Here is a 20,195-nt window from a genome sequence, read left to right on the forward strand (position 1 = left end):
GTGGCTGGGAAGAGGGAAGTCTGGGCTTCCCTGATTAGGCTGCTGCCCCAGCGTCCCGACCCCCTGATAAAGTGGCAAGAAGATGGATTGATGGATGGAGAGGTAAAGGCATTGACTGTAGCAACTGTTGAACTACTGGAAAAAAGTAAATTAATCAGACTGTCATTTTGGTCCAGATTGTCCTGAATTTTATTCTGTGTAAATTACAGTGCAGTAACATTTGACATCTGGATGATTGCACAGGCCAAAACATTTACTAAATATTTCCATAGACAAGTAAATGGCTCTAATATTCTTTTTTAATGTCATAATTAATTTTAAACACAATAGTCACTGTCCAGAATAGGAAGGGCTGTCAACCACCTGAAGTACATTTAAGAAACCAAAATATCTATGATGGTTTGCAGTCAGAACATAATAACAATCATATTTTATTATACTGCACCTTTGATTACTATATTAAACATGACAGGTTGTCACTCACTGAACATTAACAACTTACCCAGTTAGACCATAATCTGACATGTAATGATCTGTAATGGTCTCACGAGGTTTGTGCCAGCTTAATCTCACTTAATACCTTTTATTACTGATCTTAGTGCTATGTCTCCAATTCTCGAGCTGATAATCAGTGAACTTTTTCACTGTTTGTGTAATGAATCCTTATTTCACAACTGGTTAAGGTTCTTCAGATTTACTAAGCTGCGTAAAACAAAAGTCTGACAGTCAGATATCAATATCTAGAGAGTGCCTTCAGTTTTCACTTGACATGGTTGTTTTCATTTATTGCACACATCAGATACCGTTTGAAGTACTTTCTGAAAGTACTGTCTCTTAACCCATAGACAATAGGACTGATGAAGCGAGGAAGGATTTGGTTTATAACATATAGAGCAAAAAGTATGGATGCCAGCCCTCCTGGGAACAAGTATGTGAGAAATGTAACTAACATAGGTTGCACGTAGGTTATCATGCACAACAACACTTGAAAGCCATGAAGGAGGATAGTGTTTCTTGCCTTTTTAGCATCTGTATTAGCAGCTTTGGCCACAATCAAAATTCTGAAGTAAGTGTAGAACAGAGTTATCCAAACAACTACCAGAAACAATATATGAGATGCATCTCTCTTCTTTAAGCTGTAGGTGCTCCGAAACACACTATCCCTTTTGCAGAACACTCTGGCATGTAAGAAATCTAGAGGTTCAGTGGCCAAGAGGATGAAGATATCTGGCAGAACAGAAAGTGAACTCATTGTCCAGATTATGCCAATTACAGTGTATGTTCTTTTGACTGTACATATGTAGTTATAGCGGAGAGGAATGCAGACAGCAATGTAGCACTCTCCAGCCATGAAAGCGAGATTCAGGGGGGTGTTCTGTGTGGTGAAGACCGCTGGCAAGATGAGGAGGCAACAGAGGGAGACATAGATAGTGTGGAAGGTGTAGGTGCAGACAAAGAGGGTGATGCTGGTTGTCAGCTGGATCAGGTCGTTAAACACCAGGTGGATGAAAAGGATGTAGCGAGGGTTCAACTTGAAGATCTGAATTGAACAGCAGAATTGGGGGATTAGATTGTAGAATATTACACATGCAAACAGTTCAGAAGTATGTTAATACAACTTTCCCAATATTTCTAACAGTCATTGTATTCTGGTGGAACATAAGGTAGTGATGGTTTAAGTATAATTAGGGTGTCAAATAATTAATTTCATTATGGATTCTTTACATAGCCATTTTGTCTATAATGACTGTCATAACTTCCCAAAAGTCAAAAGTCCAACCAACAATCGATTAATCAAAATAATACTGCAGCTTTAAGTTTAATAAATGCTCATTTGTTCTCACTGCCTGTCCACTAAATTGATGTTTTGTGCTTTTGATTTTAAATGTGAAATCAACTAATTGTATGTGTTATTCCAGAGTAAACACATGTGCAGCAGAAATGAGAGAATTTAAAGCAAGATACAGTAGGTAGAAAAAGTAGTCGATGCAAAAATACTTTCAACACAATAAGATACACTTTAAACCAACTAGAGCTGCAACAATTTGTTGACTAATTAAGTAGTGTATTGAAAGAAAATACATTGGTAATTATTATGACAATCAATCGTTTGTAGTTTCAATTCAGTTGTTTCAGTCAAGGAAAAATGACAAACATTTCCTTTTTTAGCATTTTAAATGTGAGCTTTTATGTGTCATACAGGCATTTAAGAAAAGAATCAGCAGTAATGAATCAATTTTACACCATCTCCTTCCATAAACCTTACAGGAGAAAAAGGGAAAAAAGGTAATTCTAATTTCATACATTCATTGTACATTATACATGCATACATAATGTACAATAATATATTAAGTGACTTGAGTTAAACTTTTGTTGTGGTTTGGTGCAATATAAATAAAAATTAATTGATTGATTGACTCCCTTCTTTACTCCCTTAACTAACTTTGTCTTTTGCTTTTATATTAAAAATAAAACTAGTTTACACACATGATGCCTGTTGAATGTGTGGATCATGGTGGCATTGATGTAGTTGATGGTCATGCCGAGGACAACAACAATCACATTCTTGCCAACAGCCATGACAAAGCTGTCCCGGTAATTCACAGCCGGTGTCAGAGTTTCGTTCCCAGATGTGAAATTCATGTCGGCATCCGATTAACTTGTTTCAAAAGCAGAAGACACACATCATACAACAACATAATACAGTGAATATCATTTAAAAACAAACATTCTCACATCTTTAAAATGACATTAGCAGTTAAGTGTAAACAATCCCATACTGACCTCAGATAGTAATGGATTCTGATCTTGAGATGAATCAGATTTTCTTATAGCAAGAGAAGCAGAGAAGCAAGAGAAGATTTTATTTTTATAGCAGGTTCATTTAACGCACACACACTTTTAACCTGAGTCACACAGTGTGTGTGTGTGTGTGTGTGTGTATGATGTAATTCTTTTATAGGGTAAAATTAGAGCATACAGGTGACAAATTAAAAGAAGGCTTAGATATAACTTTAGGTTTAAACTTCGGATTCTATGAGAACTTTTTTCACCCACAAACAGATTGATGTGTAGTTGCAAACCTTAATATAAATCTTCTTTATTTCACACATTTTAAGTTTAATTTTTTTAAACATTATTTTTTGTCCTTTCTGTTCACAAGAGTCAACAAGACTGTCCAGTTCATGAATAGGAAATGTTTTGTGCATTCTTCTCCAATGGTAGAATAATACAGCATTATTAAGAGAAGATCACCTCCTTTCCAGCAGAGAGATGGTTGTTAAAGGTATGTTAAAATATAATGAAAACAAACATAATTGTGTTTAGAATTCTGTTAAAAGTCTTTTAGACATGGAAGATTTTAAAAGGCTCTCATTCCCAGTTTGCATTTTTGGTGTTTATGATGTAGGGGAGACTGGGGCTTGTTGTCACACTTTTTTCACTTTCATATATTTCTTGGAATCAATACATCATATTTTTTGTGTACCAGATGAAAGACCAAAGTCTCAGGTATATATTTTGTGTTCATGTCATTTTCATATCTTGTGTCAGTGCAGAGTTATAGGCAATCAAATGGAGAGTGTGAACATGTGACATGTTGCCCCACCATCGGGTAAGTTGTCTCACTATACGGGGTAAGATGTCACACTGGATTTTCTATTTCTAATAAAACAACGATTAAATTATTGTTATTTTTTTTACTTGAAAGTGAACATTGAAGTCAGGCACAGACAATGTTTATCATTGAGTTAGAAAAAGGTAATTGGACATGGCCATTGACTATGGCTCTCAGCCTCAAATGCTGGTTTTACCTTTCTTAAACTCAAAATTCAAGATTGAATTGAACTACAAAAATTATGAAATTTAAACCAGTCCTGAAATGTGGCCATAGTTCCAACAACAACTCGAAGATCCATTCATAAAAACTCAAACAAAACCTGACAAATGAATTTCCTCACTAAGTCATATGTGACAACTAACCCCAAAATGACTGAGACATGTTGCCCCAAACTACCATGTTTGCTAAAGCTAGCTCTAGTTTAAAGTTATCTTAAAACAGAACAATGATTAAGGTATGACAGGATGCCTAAATCTCTCCTCTAACAAGTCCACATTTATCACTGTTAGGATTTTTACCTGAAAGAAGCTTATTTTGAAATATATCAAGTTGATATTTTTTACTTTGTGTTGTGCAAAATGATTAATTGGTGCTCATCTCAGCTCACAATGTGCTATTCTCTTCTCAGACAGGACATGACACCTGACCATGTAAAGAAAGAAAACTAGTATTCCACTTTTTAGTTGTGTGCTCTGGTGGAGAAGATAATTGCAATGTGACAATTTACCCGTGTGACAACAAGCCCTGGTCTCCCCTACAACATTGTTTTTGTTCATAATGAGATTTTTTTTTGCCTTTTACCTCACATTTTGACTCACTGTATAACATCTGCCCATCTGTCTTTCCTTTCCCAGCACACAACATATGTGGGGTCTGTATTGGTGTAAAGGCATGTTTGAGATGTATAAATGTGCAACACTGTTGTTCATTTCAAGACTTTATGTTTAAACTGATACATGTTTCAAATAAATTAAATATTTTTGAACAAATGCAAGAAGTCAGTTTGAAGTTCTGTTGTGTACCATGTACTTTATAAACATTTATTTCTGAGTTGAAACAAAGTTAATCTTAAAGTTGAGTTAACTTGCATTTTCAAGGCAGCAGGTGAATTTTTCATTTCAAAGTACAACCAACTTGAAATGTTTTACAGTGCATAAACTTCAAGCACCGCTTTATGGCATTTCAAGTTTTATAAAAACTAGCCAACATAAAACATTCAAATTGTATACAGTATTTAACAGTTATGGCTGTGCTACTGGCAGATACAAAACAACCAGTTTATCCAACTCATTCATGGTTACCAAAGGTACTTTCACAGGTAATTTTAATCTAATGAAAACTCCACCTTCTAAATGATTTATCACTCTGGATAAAACAGCCTCTGTCCCTTTATCTATGGCTGCCCTTTAACCTAAGACAAACATATGTTGGCATATCACAAGATGTTACAAGATGAAGACAATACAAAAAGTTCATAAGACATAAGGCCGAACAGATACTACTCCGGGACTGAGGAATGCACTCTGGAAACCCTGGAGTTGACTTTTTATTTTATTTTTTAAAGACTCCAATATAGTCTATGAATGGTTGCTTATGGTTTGCTGACCTGACACAACAGATATTTTTTTAGGTACTTCCTGAAAGTATTGTCTCGTATGCCATAGATGATTGGACTAATTGATCGTGGCAGGACCTGTACTATAATATAATAAGCAAAGAGGAAATCTGCATGATTCTTAGGGAACCATTGCTGCAAGACGTTTAATAATTGCGGAGCTACATATGTGGTCATACACAACAGCAGCTGAAACCCATGGAGCATGATAGTGTTCCTGGCTTTCTTTGCATCTTTGCTGGCTGTCTTTGCAGTTAACAGGATCTTGAAGTAAGTGTAAAATATGGTTAACCAGACTATAACTAGAAACACTGCATATGTGATATCCCTCTTCTGAACAATAAGAGGATGTGGGAAGGCAGTTTGTCTAAGACAGAACACTCGGGAACGAAAGAAGTCCAGCGGCTCTGTGGCTAAAGTGATGAAGAGATCAGGGAGAACAGAAAACATGCTGGTCATCCACATTAAACCAATCAGCATTAAAGTTCTCTTCACAGTACAGATCTGCACATGGTGGAGGGGGAGGCAGATGGCGATGTAGCACTCCACCGCCATGCAGGCCAGGTTCAGAGGAGTGTTTTCAGTGGTGAAAAGAGCAATCAGGATGAAGATGCAGCAGACGGAGACATTTAATTTGTAGAGGGTGTAGCTGATGACAAACAGGATGACAGTCAGCGTCATTTGGATCATGTCGTTGACCACCAGGTGAATAAAAAGGACATAGCGGGGATTCATGTAGAATATCTGGATGGTGGGAACCAAAGTATGCAAATGGAGACAAAAGACAATATTTTTATGTATGTTACATTAAATTATAATTATGATATGTTGTTATATTTATAATAAATAACTGAAATTAAATATTAATTTGATTTTAATGGTAACTTTTGCCCCATTTACACCTATTTAATCTATTCTGCAAAGCAGATGTTGTGAAAACTCTCCTGCCCTTCTGCCAAGCCTGAAACAGCTGTTAGACAAACTGTTTCTGTTAGGCCTCAAATGCCCCATGAGACGAAGGAAGGCCTGCATGCAGCCATAAAGCCTGACTGAAGCCTATAGGAACCTCTTCAGCCTGATAATGTAAGATTGCTTACGAGTGCGAAACAATCAGCCATGGTCTCGAGTGTTGCGGCTTCGTCCTCTGACTGGAAGTCTCACATGACATATTCCCCTATGTGTATCATATCCACCATCTAGCTTCTCCTCTTCCTCTCTTACACAAACCTGCTTTTAAATCAAGTCCTAACATTTCTAACAATCTGTGTTGTATGTACTTTGTTAAATTACAGTTTAACTCTGCTCAGTGACGACTTTGGCCATACTGTGCCTCTTCCTTATCTTCTGTGTTTATTGAAAATCATCACTAAAATTTAATGTTGGTGTTATTTAAATGTAACATACACATAAATGACTTAAGGATGGATTGATATAGCAGTAACCCTAACCCTAACCCATTAATATTTTTCTATGTTTATGTTTTTGGTTTCTATAGAACTCTAACTCTAACCCTAACCCTAACCCTAACCCTAACTCTAACCCTAACCCTAACACTTTCTACCAGATATCTTCTGTAAATGAATTATTAGTGTTGACATGTTATTAAAGTAATAACAGACCTGGTGTTTGCGGAAGGTGTGAATGAGGTTTGCATTAATGTAGTTGATAGAGATCCCGAGAACCACAACAATCACATTCTTGGTCACAGCTTTAGTGAAGGAGTCTCGATACTGTAAAACAACTGTCACATTGGCAGCTGACATGTTCATCTCTTGACAGCTGAAGTTAACTCTTACAAAAAAGAAAACATGATGTTATTCAGATATTAGTAAATACAGTATCTAAAATAATTATATAGTACAACAATTTTAGCTTATCAGCCCAAATACAATGTCACACAGATCACAGGACAATCTTACAACTACAAATATACATAAATATACCTACATCTATTAAATCAGTAAAATCACCTTTTAAAATGAATACCAAAAAATGCAGTCATCTAACCTTCTGCTATTTTTAACTCCATTTAACATCTCAAAGAGTCATCAGCCCTCTTCAAGATGAAGTTTTTCAAAATGGTATTACATTTTTCAAGAGCTGCAACAATTTGTCAATTTATCGATTATAGATTTTATGTCAAACATTTGATTGCTCCAGTTTCTTAAATGTGGAAACCAACTGTTTTTTAAAAAGTCATATAAGTAAGTACATTGAATATCATTTACAATATCATTTACTGTAAGCACTCTTTTTTTAATGACTTTCTTTAGTCACAGAGAGAATTCAATTTGTGTCACTAATGTACCCACAATCATGCCAACTTCATAAGACACATTCATGTGAATCATCATATTTAAATTAAAGAAAATTATGCATTTGGCATTTTGGGTTTCTTTTATCATGTGAATTGTAACACCATACACTTACAGGGAAACAGGGAAAGCTCTCCAACTGGGATATTAAGCAGACACCCTTGGATTAGAGTGGTGAATTATTTGTTTTCTATGATTAACTGATTTTTTATTTTTCAAAACAATATACATAAAGTCAAGAGCAAATTGTTCCATATGTATAAAGACAAGTGCTCTGTTGATTTATTCAATTTAAGAACATATTGTCAGATGATAACAACTATAGTGTAGAGCGTTATGTAAAGCCGAATTGAACTCAATATCAAAATCAACTTAAAAACATGTCATGTTCAGGTACACTACCATTAACCATAGAAACAGGCAGCTGTACTGGTCTCCCTGCAGAGAAAAGACTGTTTGGTGTATAAGTGCGATTGATGATGAAGTCAGTCTTAATGTTTTATTGCTCATTATACACAGTCGCCAATAAAGTTGGAATAAAATATTTTTACCTCTTTCCATGAAATGATTGTGAAAATGTGATTTATTCTTGATAGATAAAGTGTATATATTGTCAAAATTGTATTGATCAATCTCATTGCACCTGGTCAAAGGTGATTACTGATGTGTATAAATAGAAAATAAAAAGAGGAATGTGTCTGAAAACAAAATTATTCCAACTTTATGGGCGACCGTGTATGATTACTTAAGGACTACATTTTTCAGTAAAATGTTGGTCTGCAACTAGCAATTATTTTCATCATCAATTAATCTGACGATTATTTTCTCACATAAGATTAGTTGTTTGGTCTATAAAATGCCAAATAATTCATTATTAACAGGTAATTCTTTTGTGGAAGATTTTATGTCTGACAAATATTTCACCATGGCAACAGTATTTCATCATTAAAAAATCATCATTAAAATAAAATGATTCACATTACTAACTAACTCACTAACTCACTATTGTCAGGAGCAGTGCAGGCCTATAGAGTCTAAGACATAAAATGGATCCTAAAAAGTTTCGCATTTACAAAAATTCTCCACATTATTCATTATACAACGTAATGAGAGAAAATGTATTTTGGTTTCCCATCTTTCTAACAACTTACAACAAGCTTGGGTGAGGTGTAAATCTGAGGTTTGTATCTTAACTCTTCATACTAAGAAATGTTTGAACTTGCATATAGCTGGTCCGACAGCATGCTGACAATGAATAAGAATAGTAGTTTAGTAGTAACATCAATGAATTAAATACTTTGAATTATGATAATTGTGAAGAAAATCATTTTGCATGAGTGAGTTCTTTTGGAGGAAGAACTCACCTGAAGCAGACAAACAGATCATCAACCTAAAATATAAAAATCAATATTTTACTCACTGGACTTTAAATTAAAATATTTACAGTCATGTAATAAAAGTGTGGTAATATAAAACAAAACAGCATGACCACAAAAAGTCAATTGTTGAAAAGAAGATAATCATTTAGTCAGTTGATCCGTTTATTACAGTAATTTTATCAGCCGAGATTATTTAAATTGCATCTCAACCGCTTAAAAAATAGTTTACATTTCAGTTGTAAATTTATTTTTGAGTCATCCAACATAGCCCGGTGTTCTAGAAATAGTTGCTTTTGCATTTTATGCACAGCAAATAGACCTATTTGACTATCTGATTTACATTAACAGTAAGAGCAAGATAGGAACATGAATTAGATTATGAAAACATTTCATTCACTTCACATTTCACATCACTTCTAATACTTCATGTGACATTTTTGATATATAAAAGTGCAGTGTACAGTAAGTGGAACTTACCCCAGCTAATGCAGATAGACAAGCATGTCAACAAAGTGGCTCCAGAAAATGACTTGGTGTGGTTAGCAGACATCTCAGTATTCAGGGATGTGTGTTTGCATGTTATGTTTTATGTAGGTATGCTTGTGTGCATGCTAGTCTGTTTGTGAGTGTGTGCGTATCATCATATTTTATGACTGCAGTTATGTATCTCGTGATACCAGTAATCCTCATGGGGACCAAAGCCTGGTCCTGATGCGGCAAAACCATAAACTGTATATAAGAAATGGACGTAACATCCGTGACGTCACCCATTGGTTTGTGGACTGCTGCTCGGAGGCCAATAGTATCGGATCTGGGCAGAGCCATCTTGAAAATTTCCGGTGCATGCCGGGAAAAATGAAAACACGGATTCTACTTATATGGGCATCAGGAGGAGCATGAGGCGCCCTCCTGAACCTGTGAATCAATCAACCTGTCAGTTACAATGTAGCCACGCCCTAATGCATACCCTGCTTTATCATCAAATATAAAATCAGGGAGGCCAAAATTTCACAAATGAACATCATACTGCATTGAAGAAGGCTTTAAAGTAGCGATTGAGACCATAAACACATTTTGAAAACGTTTACTGAGGTTAGAAATCAAATGAGAAGTTGGTGAATTCTCCATTGACTTGTATAGGGACGGAAGTCCTTTTGACACCAAAACGGTCGCCCCCTGGTGGCCTTTTGATAGAATGCAGTTTTAAAGTTACTTCCGCGTTGGCCTCATTTCAGAGGACCGGTACTCCCCGCCTGGCTTTTACAGATTTTGTTATTTGGTCCAGCTCCTGCTTTCTGACTCTGGATGTTTGTGTCTACCACTCAATTTTTCTTTTATAGGATGCGGGAATTTTAAAGCTCTATATCAAAATGTGGCACTTTATATTGAACAGGAGGTATATTTGACCCTGAGATTAGCAAATTGGACCAGGTTTGATATGGAGACTGACATGGTCTCTCTGTTGGAGAAACAAAAACCCAATAATAATTGACGAAGTAATTTTAATTATCTGAAAGTGAGGTTCAAACACTGCGATGGACTGGCGATCTGTCCGAGGTGTAACCTGCCTCTCGTGCAATTACAGCTGGGATTGGCTCCAGCCCCACCGCGACCCTCTAGAGAGGATAAGCGGTTTGGAAAATGAATGAATGAAGTTCAAACACAGGACATAATTTTTGTAACATCAGTTGAACATAAATGGTAAAATTACAACTAATCAACTAGTTAGTCAACTTGAATGTTTCTCTGAATGTGTTTCATATGAGCGCAGCAGCAAAAACTCAAATTGTCATACACTTTGTTTTACAAGTAAGATCTTTATGATTAAAGCAATGTCAATTAAAGTGCAATACATTTGGATATTTCAGTTACAGTTATTGGTTAAAAACTTTACACTTGCTGTAACACAAAGACCAATTTGGGTTTTTGTATTAAACCCCCCCCCCCCCCCCCCCCCCCCCCCGATATCTTGTACAACTATATTTTTTGAACACTGAATAACTTGACATACAGCTTTGATCTGCATGTCCCATGAATATATCCATTTATGAGTTTGGATTTACACAACCAACATGCCCTCTGTGGAGGACACAGAGATGGACAACTCAGGGGAAGCCTCACTCATATCCCATGTAGAGGTTTCTGAAAGCTCCTCAGTACAAGGAGACAATATCTGGATGAGATTTGCCCTGAGATGCTGAAGGTTCTAGACATTATTGAGCTATCATGGTAAGCATGCCTCTTCAGTGTCACATGAAGATCTGGGATGATGCGTGTGTAATGGCAGACCAGGGTAGTGGTTCCCATCATCTAAAAAAAGGGGAGCAGGGGTTCTCACTACTCAAGAAAAGCTTATGCCAGGGTGCTGGACAGAATGCTCCGACTGACTGTCGAACCTGAGATTCAGGACAAACAATGGGGATTTCATCCTTGCCATTGAACAGAGGACCGGCTTCACCCTTGCAAGGACACCCAACCCTAACCCTTGCACATCCAGTCTACATGTGCTTTGTGGACTAAGAATATCTTTTTATCTCTCTGGAAATACGTTGGCATTCCCAGGAAGAGCTAGAGGGCATGGCCTTGGTGAATCCAGTTGTCTGGATTTCCTTACTCAGTCTGATGCCATTGCAATGCATTTCCAGATTAATGGATGAATAGATGGATGGAATTACACAAAAGTATCCCAACAGCTGTGTGTCTAGCTGAACTTTATATTGTGTTACAAATAAATTTAAGAGCCTGATGAAAAGAAGTGAACAGACAAAGTTGAACGGACTGAGGTGTGCACTGAGGAAATCTGTTGATGACTAAAGGTTAAGACTAAAGACTTTTTTTAAACACTCAATTGTAGTCCAAGAATGGTTGCTTACCGTTGGCTGACCTACACAACAGATATTTTTTGAGGTACTTCCTGAAAGTATTGTCTCGAATGCCATAAATGATTGGACTAATTGATCGTGGCAGGATCTGAACTGTAATGTAGATAGCAAAGAGGGAGTCTGCATAATTCTTAGGAAACCATCGCAGCAAAGCTTCTTTCAACTGAGGGGATGCATATGAAGACATAGACAGAAGTAGCTGAAACCCATGGAGCATGATAGTTTTCCTGGCTTTCTTTGCATCTTTGCTGGCTGTCTTTACAGTAAACAAGATCTTGAAGTAAGTGTAAAATATGGTAAACCAGACTATGACTAGAAACACTGCATATGTGATATCCCTCTTCTGAACAATAAGAGGATGTGGGAAGGCAGTTTGTCTAAGACAGAACACTCGGGAATTAAAGAAGTCCAGCGGCTCTGTGGCTAAAGTAATGAAGAGATCAGGGAGAACAGAAAACATGCTGGTCATCCAGATTAAACCAATCAGCATTAAAGTTCTCTTCACAGTACAGATCTGCATGTGGCGAAGGGGGAGGCAGATGGCGATGTAGCACTCCACCGCCATGCAGGCCAGGTTCAGAGGAGCAATCAGGATGAAGATGCAGCAGACGGAGACATTTAATTTGTAGAGGGTATAGCTGACGACAAACAGGATGACAGTCAGCGTCATTTGGATCATGTCGTTGACCACCAGGTGAATAAAAAGGACATAGCGGGGATTCATGTAGAATATCTGGATGGTGGGAACCAAAGTATGCAAATGGAGACAAAAGACAATATTTTTATGTATGTTACATTAAATTATAATTATTATATGTTGTTATATTTATAATAAATAACTGAAATTAAATATTAATTAGATTTTAATGGTAACTTTTGCTCCATTTACACCTATCTAATCTATGGAAAGCAGGTGTTGTGAAAACTCTCCTGCCCTTCTGCTGAGCCTGAAGCAGCTGTTAGGAGATCAGAAATAGGAGATCACATTACTCCTATTTTGGCTTCACTGCATTGGCTTCCCGTAAAATCTAGAATAGAATTTAAAATCATTCTCCTCACTTTTAAAGCTCTTAATGGTCAGGCTCCATCATATCTTAAAGAGCTTATGTACCTACCAGAACACTGCGCTCCCAGCATACAGGCCTACTGCTGGTTCCTAGTATCTCTAAAGGTAGAATGGGAGGCAGAGCCTTCAGTTATCAGGCTCCTCTCCTGTGGAACCATCTCCCAGATTCGGTCCGGAGGGCAGACACCCTCTCTATGTTTAAGAGTAGGCTTAAAACTTTCCTTTTTGATAAAGCTTATAATTAGGGCCTGCCAGGCTTGTCCTGGACCAGCTCCTAGTTTATGCTGCTATAGGCGTAGACTGCCGGGAGACTACCCATGATGCACTGAGCTCCTCTCTCCTCTCTCTCTCTCTCTCTCTCTCTCTCTCTCTCTATCCATCTATATCCATTAACATTCATGTACTATTAATACATTCAATAACCTAAACTGCTTCCCTGGAGTTGTCTGTGCTTTCTCGTCTCACAGGTAATCTGGGCCTGTAGACGTCCGGATGACAGATTCCAGTCCCGGACCTACTAGCTTCAATGTTGATTTTCAATGTGCTTCTCTCTCTCTCCTCTCTACTCCAACCAGTCGAGGCAGATGGCCGCTCACTTTGAGTGTGGTTCGGAGGTTTCTTCCTGTTAAAAGGACGTTTTTTCTTGCCACTGTCGCCAAGTGCTGTTCATGTGGGAATGTTGGTTTTCTTTAAAATTAAACCTGAAGAGTTCGGTTTAGAACCTGCTCTATGTGTAAAGTGCCTTGAGATAACTTTGTTGTGATTTGAAGCTATATAAATAAAGATTGATGGATTGATTGATTGATTAGACACACTGTTTCTGTTAGGCCTCAAATGCCCCATGAGACGAAGGAAGGCCTGCATGCAGCCATAAAGCCTGACTGAAGCCTTTAGGAACCTCTTCAGCCTGATAATGTAAGATTGCTTACGAGTGCGAAGCAATTAATCATGGTCTCGAATGTTGCGGTCACGTCCTATGACTGGAAGTCTCACATGACATATGATCCCCTATGTGGATCATATCCACCATTTCGCTTCTCCTCTTCCTGTCTTACACAAACCTGCTTTTAAACCAAGTCCTAACATTTCTAACAATCTGTGTTGTATGTACTTTGTTAAATTACAGTTTAACTCTGCTCAGTGACGATTTTGGCCATACTGTGCCTCTTCCTTATCTTCTGTGTTTATTGAAAATCGTCACTAAAATTTAATGTTGGTGTTATTTAAATGTAACATACACATAAATTACTTAAGGATGGATTGATATAGCAGTAATTTGACTTTTCTCCATGCTGTCTAGCCTTGACAAGCAGAACTTGAATGGGTGAAGGCATTAATGCTACATTCATATTTTTCTATGTTTATGTTTTTGGTTTATATAGAACCTCTAAACCTAACCCTTTCTACCAGATATCTTCTGTAAATGAATTATTAGTGGTGACATGTTATTAAAGTAATAACAGACCTGGTGTTTGCGGAATGTGTGAATGAGGTTGGCATTAATGAAGTTGATAGAGATCCCGATAACCACAACAATCACATTCTTGGTCACAGCTTTAGTGAAGGAGTCTCGATACTGTAAAACAACTGTCACATTGGCAGCTGACATGTTCATCTCTTGAAAGTAGAAGTCTAATAAAAGAAAAATATATGGATATAATTTAGTTACATTTAAATATTTACAGCAAATACAGTAAGCACTGTAAGAAATAACCATATAAGCCTAAATATGAGACAACAGTGATTTTAAAAGGACCCCACTTTTACAACATCCATTCATGGATAACTTTCCAAATATAAGAAACACTTTGACCAAAAGAAGGTAGAGAAAAAGTACATATCTGATACTTTTTAGATATATTGCCAAATTTATAGAAAAGTAAAATTCACCCAGACAGTGCATTTGAATGCTTAGAAAAAAAGAACATAATCAACATGTTTGAATCTTTAGTGCTAGCTGTACAGTAAATCAAAAACATATGAGAATAATCAGAATAAATTATAATAGGACATTTTAATAATACAAAGCGTAAATGTTTTAGGAATAATCCTGCATAAAACCACTCAAATATCCTAAAGAACCAATTTCAACCAGAACATGAAAGCACTTCACATTTAAGATCAATGTATTACACTAATCTGAATAAATTTTAAAAGTAAGCAATTAATGTGTGATAATTAAGAAACAACAAATGTGATAATCTTCACTGTAGTTTTTACAGTCTGTGTAGTTTCACAGTATGTATCATTTCCAAAACTTTATAAATCTATTGAGATATGTGAAAAATGAATTAACATGGTAGGTCTCTAAACACCATCCATTTTTGTCAATAGTTATTTTTGTTGGATTAACTTGTTTCTTATCTTTCAAATTGCTCATTTTTCAGTTTGGAACAAATCTCATATTTCAGTGAAGAGTTTCACCTCAGTGACAAAATATAAATGGAGTAAAAACACAATTAAAAATGATTATGTATTGTCCAATAAGTGGTACTTACCTTTGTTTGGACCAGCATGAAACCAACTGGCTCCAGGAAATATCTGACTTTATATGTTGCGTGTTTGGTACAACCTGGGATTCAAGACTGTATTTGCATGTTTCCGACATGTTGGTTGTAGGTGTGTGTGTGTGTGTGTGTGTGTGTGTGTGTGTGTGTGTGGCGACAGATGTTTGTTTTCACAGCTATTCTTGTAAGGACATTGCACTGACTCCATTGATTTTGTACAGCCTAACCAGAATCCTAGCCCTATCCCTAACCCTAACCAATTCAGGCCTAAGTTTTGCCGCATCAGGACCAGGCTTTGGTCCCCATGAGGATTACTGGTCCGTGTGGTCCCCGCAAGGTAATAAAAATGTGCACAAACATGGGGGACAAAGTTTTATAATTGAATTGTAAAGGGCAATATGAAAACTTGAATTAATTAAGTCATAAATATCAATTTAGTTGACAATTTGAATTTTATTTTAACACACAACAACAACAACAACAACATTTGCAATTAAGTACTTTCATATCTCTGTGATAAAGTTTACTGTAGAATGAAAGGGTTGAGTATTGTTTGAATTCACTGGTGAAAATTCAATATCTGGATTCCATCAGGGTTTTTTTTTTACAAAACTTTTATCATTTCGGGGACCTCAGTATTGCTTCTCTGCTTTTTGCAGAGAGGGGGAGTGAGTTGCTGCCCAGAGTGAAGGACTTTAACTATCTCAGGGTCTTATTCATGAGTTAGGTTAAGATGAAGTGTAAGGTGGATCGGTGGATCGGTGCAGCATCAGCAGTAATGTTGACATTGTATCAGACTGTTGTGATGAAGAAAACGCTGAGCCAGAAATTAAACCTCTCAATTTATCAGTTGTTAAATTAGGAACTCAGACATCCAGGGGTAGCTTGGGGTAGAGCTGCTGCTACTTCACATCAAAAGGAGCCAGCTGAGATGGTTTGGGCACCTGGTCAAGATGTCTCCTGGATGTCTTTCTCTACTGGCCTAGGAACACCTTGGGAACCCCCAGGAGGACACAGAGAAAATTTCTGGAGAAAATTGCTGTGGTGAAGGATGGTTTGGTTTCCTTTCTTAGTCTGGTGCCACCATGACCCATTTCTGGATAAGCCGGTGGATGGATTTACATAACAGCTGTGTGTCTGGCTGAACTTTACATTGTGTGTTACAAATGAATCCAAGAGTCTGATATAAAGATGTGAACAGGAACAGTTGTATGGACTGAGGGGTGCACTGAGGAAATCCTGTCGATGATTAAAGGTTTTCCTTTTTTGAAAGATTCAATCATAGTCTGAGAATGGCTGTTTATGGTCTGCTGACCCTATACATCAAGTCATTTTTCAGGTACTTCCTGAAAGTATTGTCTCGTATGCCATAGATGATTGGACTAATGGATCGTGGCAGAATCTGAACTATAATGTAGATAGCAAAGAGGGAGTCTGCATAATTCTTAGGAAACCATCGCAGCAACGCTTCTTTCAACGGAGGGGTTACATATGAAGACATACACAGAAGAATCTGAATCCCATGGAGCATGATAGTGTTCCTGGCTTTCTTTGCATCTTTGCTGGCCGTCTTTGCAGTAAACAGGATCTTGAAGTAAGTGTAAAATATGGTAATCCAGACTATAACTAGAAACAGTGAATATGTGATATCCCTCCTCTTAACAGCGAGAGGATGTGGGAAGGCAGTTTCCCTGACGCAAAACACTCGGGAACGAAAGAAGTCCAACTGTTCTGTGGCTAATGTAATGAAGAGATCAGGAAGACCAGAGATGATGCAAGTCATCCAGATTAAACCAATCAGCATTGATGTTCTTTTGACGGTACAGATCTGTATGTGGCGAAGGGGGAGGCAGATGGCGATGTAGCACTCCACCGCCATGCAGGCCAGGTTCAGAGGAGTGTTTTCAGTGGTGAAAATAAGAAGCAGGACAATGACGCAGCAGACGGAGACATTAAATTTGTAGATGGTGTAGCTGACGATAAACAGGGTGACGGTCATTGTCACTACGATCATGTCGTTGACCACCAGGTGAATAAAAAGGATATACCGGGGATTCATGTAGAATATCTAGATGGTGAGAAAGAAGGTACAGAAGACAGGAGAAAAGCTTTGAAAACATTTATGAACGACAGAGCTTTGAGCTTGAAAAAGGGATGCAATATGCTCAAAAGTTAATTGGGGGACCTCGCCGTATCTGCCCTCTGTCATTTTCACTTGCAACCACTTATTAATGGTGCAGCAAACTTTTTCTTCTCCAGCTAAGCTCCGAGCCTGGTACCAGGCCTCTGAGTTGCCACCCACATATCTGCTTTGTGTAGTGACTTATACAGATCTGGTGTTGTGCCCACTGATGGTTGTTTTGCTGTATCGATAAACAATCAACCAATCAGAACTTCTAAAGGTGGGATTAAGAAGGGAGACGTCATATTCCTATCACCTATTACTGTCCTGACTACATCCATGAAAAAAGTCAGAAATGGATGAGATAAATGTAGGTGTGCAGTTACTTGTTTGGAAAAAATTCTTGAAATGTTTTCAGTTGTTAAGTTGACTTATCATGACAATCACTTCACAAGCTGATTTTCAACAGGAAATGACTAGGATTTTAGTATGAACTTAACCCAAACAAAACCCAAAACTCTAAAGTCAATGCTAATCAAATCTCCAGATTTAGGAAACCCCCATTGTAAAACAGTGGGTGACAGAAAAGAGAGCAATTCCACAATCGTCTGATGGTTTCTTCAGTAAATTCATTATTAGTGGTGACATGTCATTAAAGTAATAACAGACCTGGTGTTTGCAGAAGGTGTGAATGAGGTTGGCATTAATGAAGTTGATAGAGATCCCGATAACCACAACAATCACATTCTTGATCACAGCTTTAGTTAAGGAGTCTCGATACTGTAAAACAACTGTCACATTGGCAGCTGACACATTCATCTCTTGAAAGTAGAAGTCTAATAAAAGAAAGAAAACATAATATAATTTAGTTACATTTAAATATTTACAGCAAATACAGTAAGCACTGTAAGAAATAACCATATAAGCCTAAATATGAGACAACAGTGATTTTAAAAGGACCCCCCTTTTACAACATACATTCATGGATAACTTTCCACATATAAGAAACACTTTGACCAAAATAAGGTAGAGAAAAACTACATATCTGATACTTTTTAGATATATAGCCACATTTAGAGAAAAGTAAAAATCACCCAGACAGTGCATTTAAATGCTTATAAAAAAAGAACATAATCAACATGTTTGAATCTTTAGTGCTAGCTGTACAGTAAATCAAAAACATATAACAATAATCATAATAAATTATAATAGGACATTTTAATAATACAAAACGTAAATGTTTTAGGAATAATCCTGCATAAAGCCACTCAAATATCATAAAGAACCAATTTCAACCAGAACATCAGAGCACTTCACATTTAAAATCAATGTATTACTCTTGTTATTAAATCTGAATACATTTAAAATTAAGCAATTAAAGTTTAATAATTAAGAAACAACAAAGGGTAACCTAATTTGATCATCTTCACTGTAGTTTTTACAGTATTTCCAAAACTTTATAAATCTATTGAGATATGTGAAAAATGATTTACACAGTAGGTCTTTAAGAGAGTAAATCAAAAACATATAACAATAATCATAATAAACAGGAATAATAACAGGAAATTCTAATAATACAAACTTAAATGTTTTAGGGATAATCCTGCATAAAGCCACTCAAATACAACAAAGAACCAATTTCAACCAGAACATCAGAGCATCAACTTCACATTTAAAATCAATACATTACTCATTATTAAATTGGAATGTATTTACAATTTAACAATTAATGTGTGATAATTAAGAAACAACAAAGGGTAACCTCATTTGATAATCTTCACTGTAGTTTTTACAGTCTGTATAGTTTCACAGCCTGTATTATTTCCAAAACGTTATAAATCTATTGAGATATGTGAAAAATGATTTACACAGTAGGTCTTTAAACACCATCCATTTTTGTCAATAGTTATTCTAGTTGAATTTATCTGTTTCATATCTTCCAAATCATTCATTTTTCAGTTTGTAACAAATTTCTTATTTCAGTGAAGAGTTTCACCCCAGTGACAAAATATAAATGGAATCAGAACACAATTAAAAGTGATCATGTATTGTCCAATAAGTGGTACTTACTTTTGTTTGGACCAGCAGGACACCAACTGGCTCCAGGAAATATCTGACTTTATATGTTGTGTGTTTGGTACAACCTGGGATTCATGGGTGTGCATTTGCATGTTTTCGACATGTTGGTAGTAGGTGTGTGTGTGTGTGTGTGTGTGTGTATGTGTGTGTGTGTGTGTGTGTGTGTGTGTGCGTGAGTGTGCGTGTGTGTGTGTGTGTGTGTGTGTGTGTGTGTGTGTGTGTGTGTGTGTGTGGCCACAAAGGTTTTCACAGCTATTCTTTTTTAGGACATTGCATTAACTCCATTCATTTTGTACAGCTTAACCCGAACCCTAACCCTAACCAGTTCATGCCTAACCCTAACCTTAAAGTCTGTGTAAAGTCAATTCATTGATTTACTTCTAAACATATCATACATGTTGGAAAATGGTTACAGAAAACATGTGAAAAGGCTGATACTGTAACTATGCAGTACTGAATTGTGGAGATAGAGCCTTAAACTGTTTCTCACCCTCTCACCCGTGACGCAGTGGCGTACCCGTTTGACCCTGGTCCCTCCCCTACTATATAAGACCCTGAGTCCGCTCTCCTCAGTGGTTAACCTGCCTAGTGGTTAGTTATTGTTAATATCT

At 36.9% G+C, this 20,195-nt stretch overlaps 4 protein-coding genes across 4 annotated transcripts; all 4 read right to left on the reverse strand.

The window, feature by feature from the left end:
• Positions 1–760: 760 nt before the first annotated feature.
• On the reverse strand, positions 761–2,643 carry LOC133976576 (odorant receptor 131-2-like). The gene is made up of 2 exons (XM_062414804.1): positions 2,488–2,643; positions 761–1,540 (listed from the first exon to the last, which is right to left on the reverse strand). The coding sequence occupies exons 1-2, from the start codon at positions 2,641–2,643 to the stop codon at positions 761–763; spliced, it is 936 nt and encodes a 311-aa protein (XP_062270788.1).
• A 2,567-nt stretch (positions 2,644–5,210) lies between these two features.
• On the reverse strand, positions 5,211–7,003 carry LOC133977967 (odorant receptor 131-2-like). Its single transcript, XM_062416273.1, has 2 exons — positions 6,854–7,003; positions 5,211–5,978 (listed from the first exon to the last, which is right to left on the reverse strand). The coding sequence occupies exons 1-2, from the start codon at positions 7,001–7,003 to the stop codon at positions 5,211–5,213; spliced, it is 918 nt and encodes a 305-aa protein (XP_062272257.1).
• A 4,769-nt stretch (positions 7,004–11,772) lies between these two features.
• On the reverse strand, positions 11,773–14,491 carry LOC133976578 (odorant receptor 131-2-like). Its single transcript, XM_062414820.1, has 2 exons — positions 14,342–14,491; positions 11,773–12,543 (listed from the first exon to the last, which is right to left on the reverse strand). The coding sequence occupies exons 1-2, from the start codon at positions 14,489–14,491 to the stop codon at positions 11,773–11,775; spliced, it is 921 nt and encodes a 306-aa protein (XP_062270804.1).
• A 2,192-nt stretch (positions 14,492–16,683) lies between these two features.
• On the reverse strand, positions 16,684–18,324 carry LOC133978004 (odorant receptor 131-2-like). Its single transcript, XM_062416322.1, has 2 exons — positions 18,175–18,324; positions 16,684–17,451 (listed from the first exon to the last, which is right to left on the reverse strand). Exons 1-2 carry the CDS (start codon positions 18,322–18,324, stop codon positions 16,684–16,686), a joined length of 918 nt encoding a protein of 305 aa, XP_062272306.1.
• Positions 18,325–20,195: the final 1,871 nt, after the last annotated feature.

This window comes from Scomber scombrus, chromosome 3, assembly GCF_963691925.1.
Source record: "Scomber scombrus chromosome 3, fScoSco1.1, whole genome shotgun sequence".
Classification (NCBI taxonomy): Eukaryota; Metazoa; Chordata; class Actinopteri; order Scombriformes; family Scombridae; genus Scomber; species Scomber scombrus.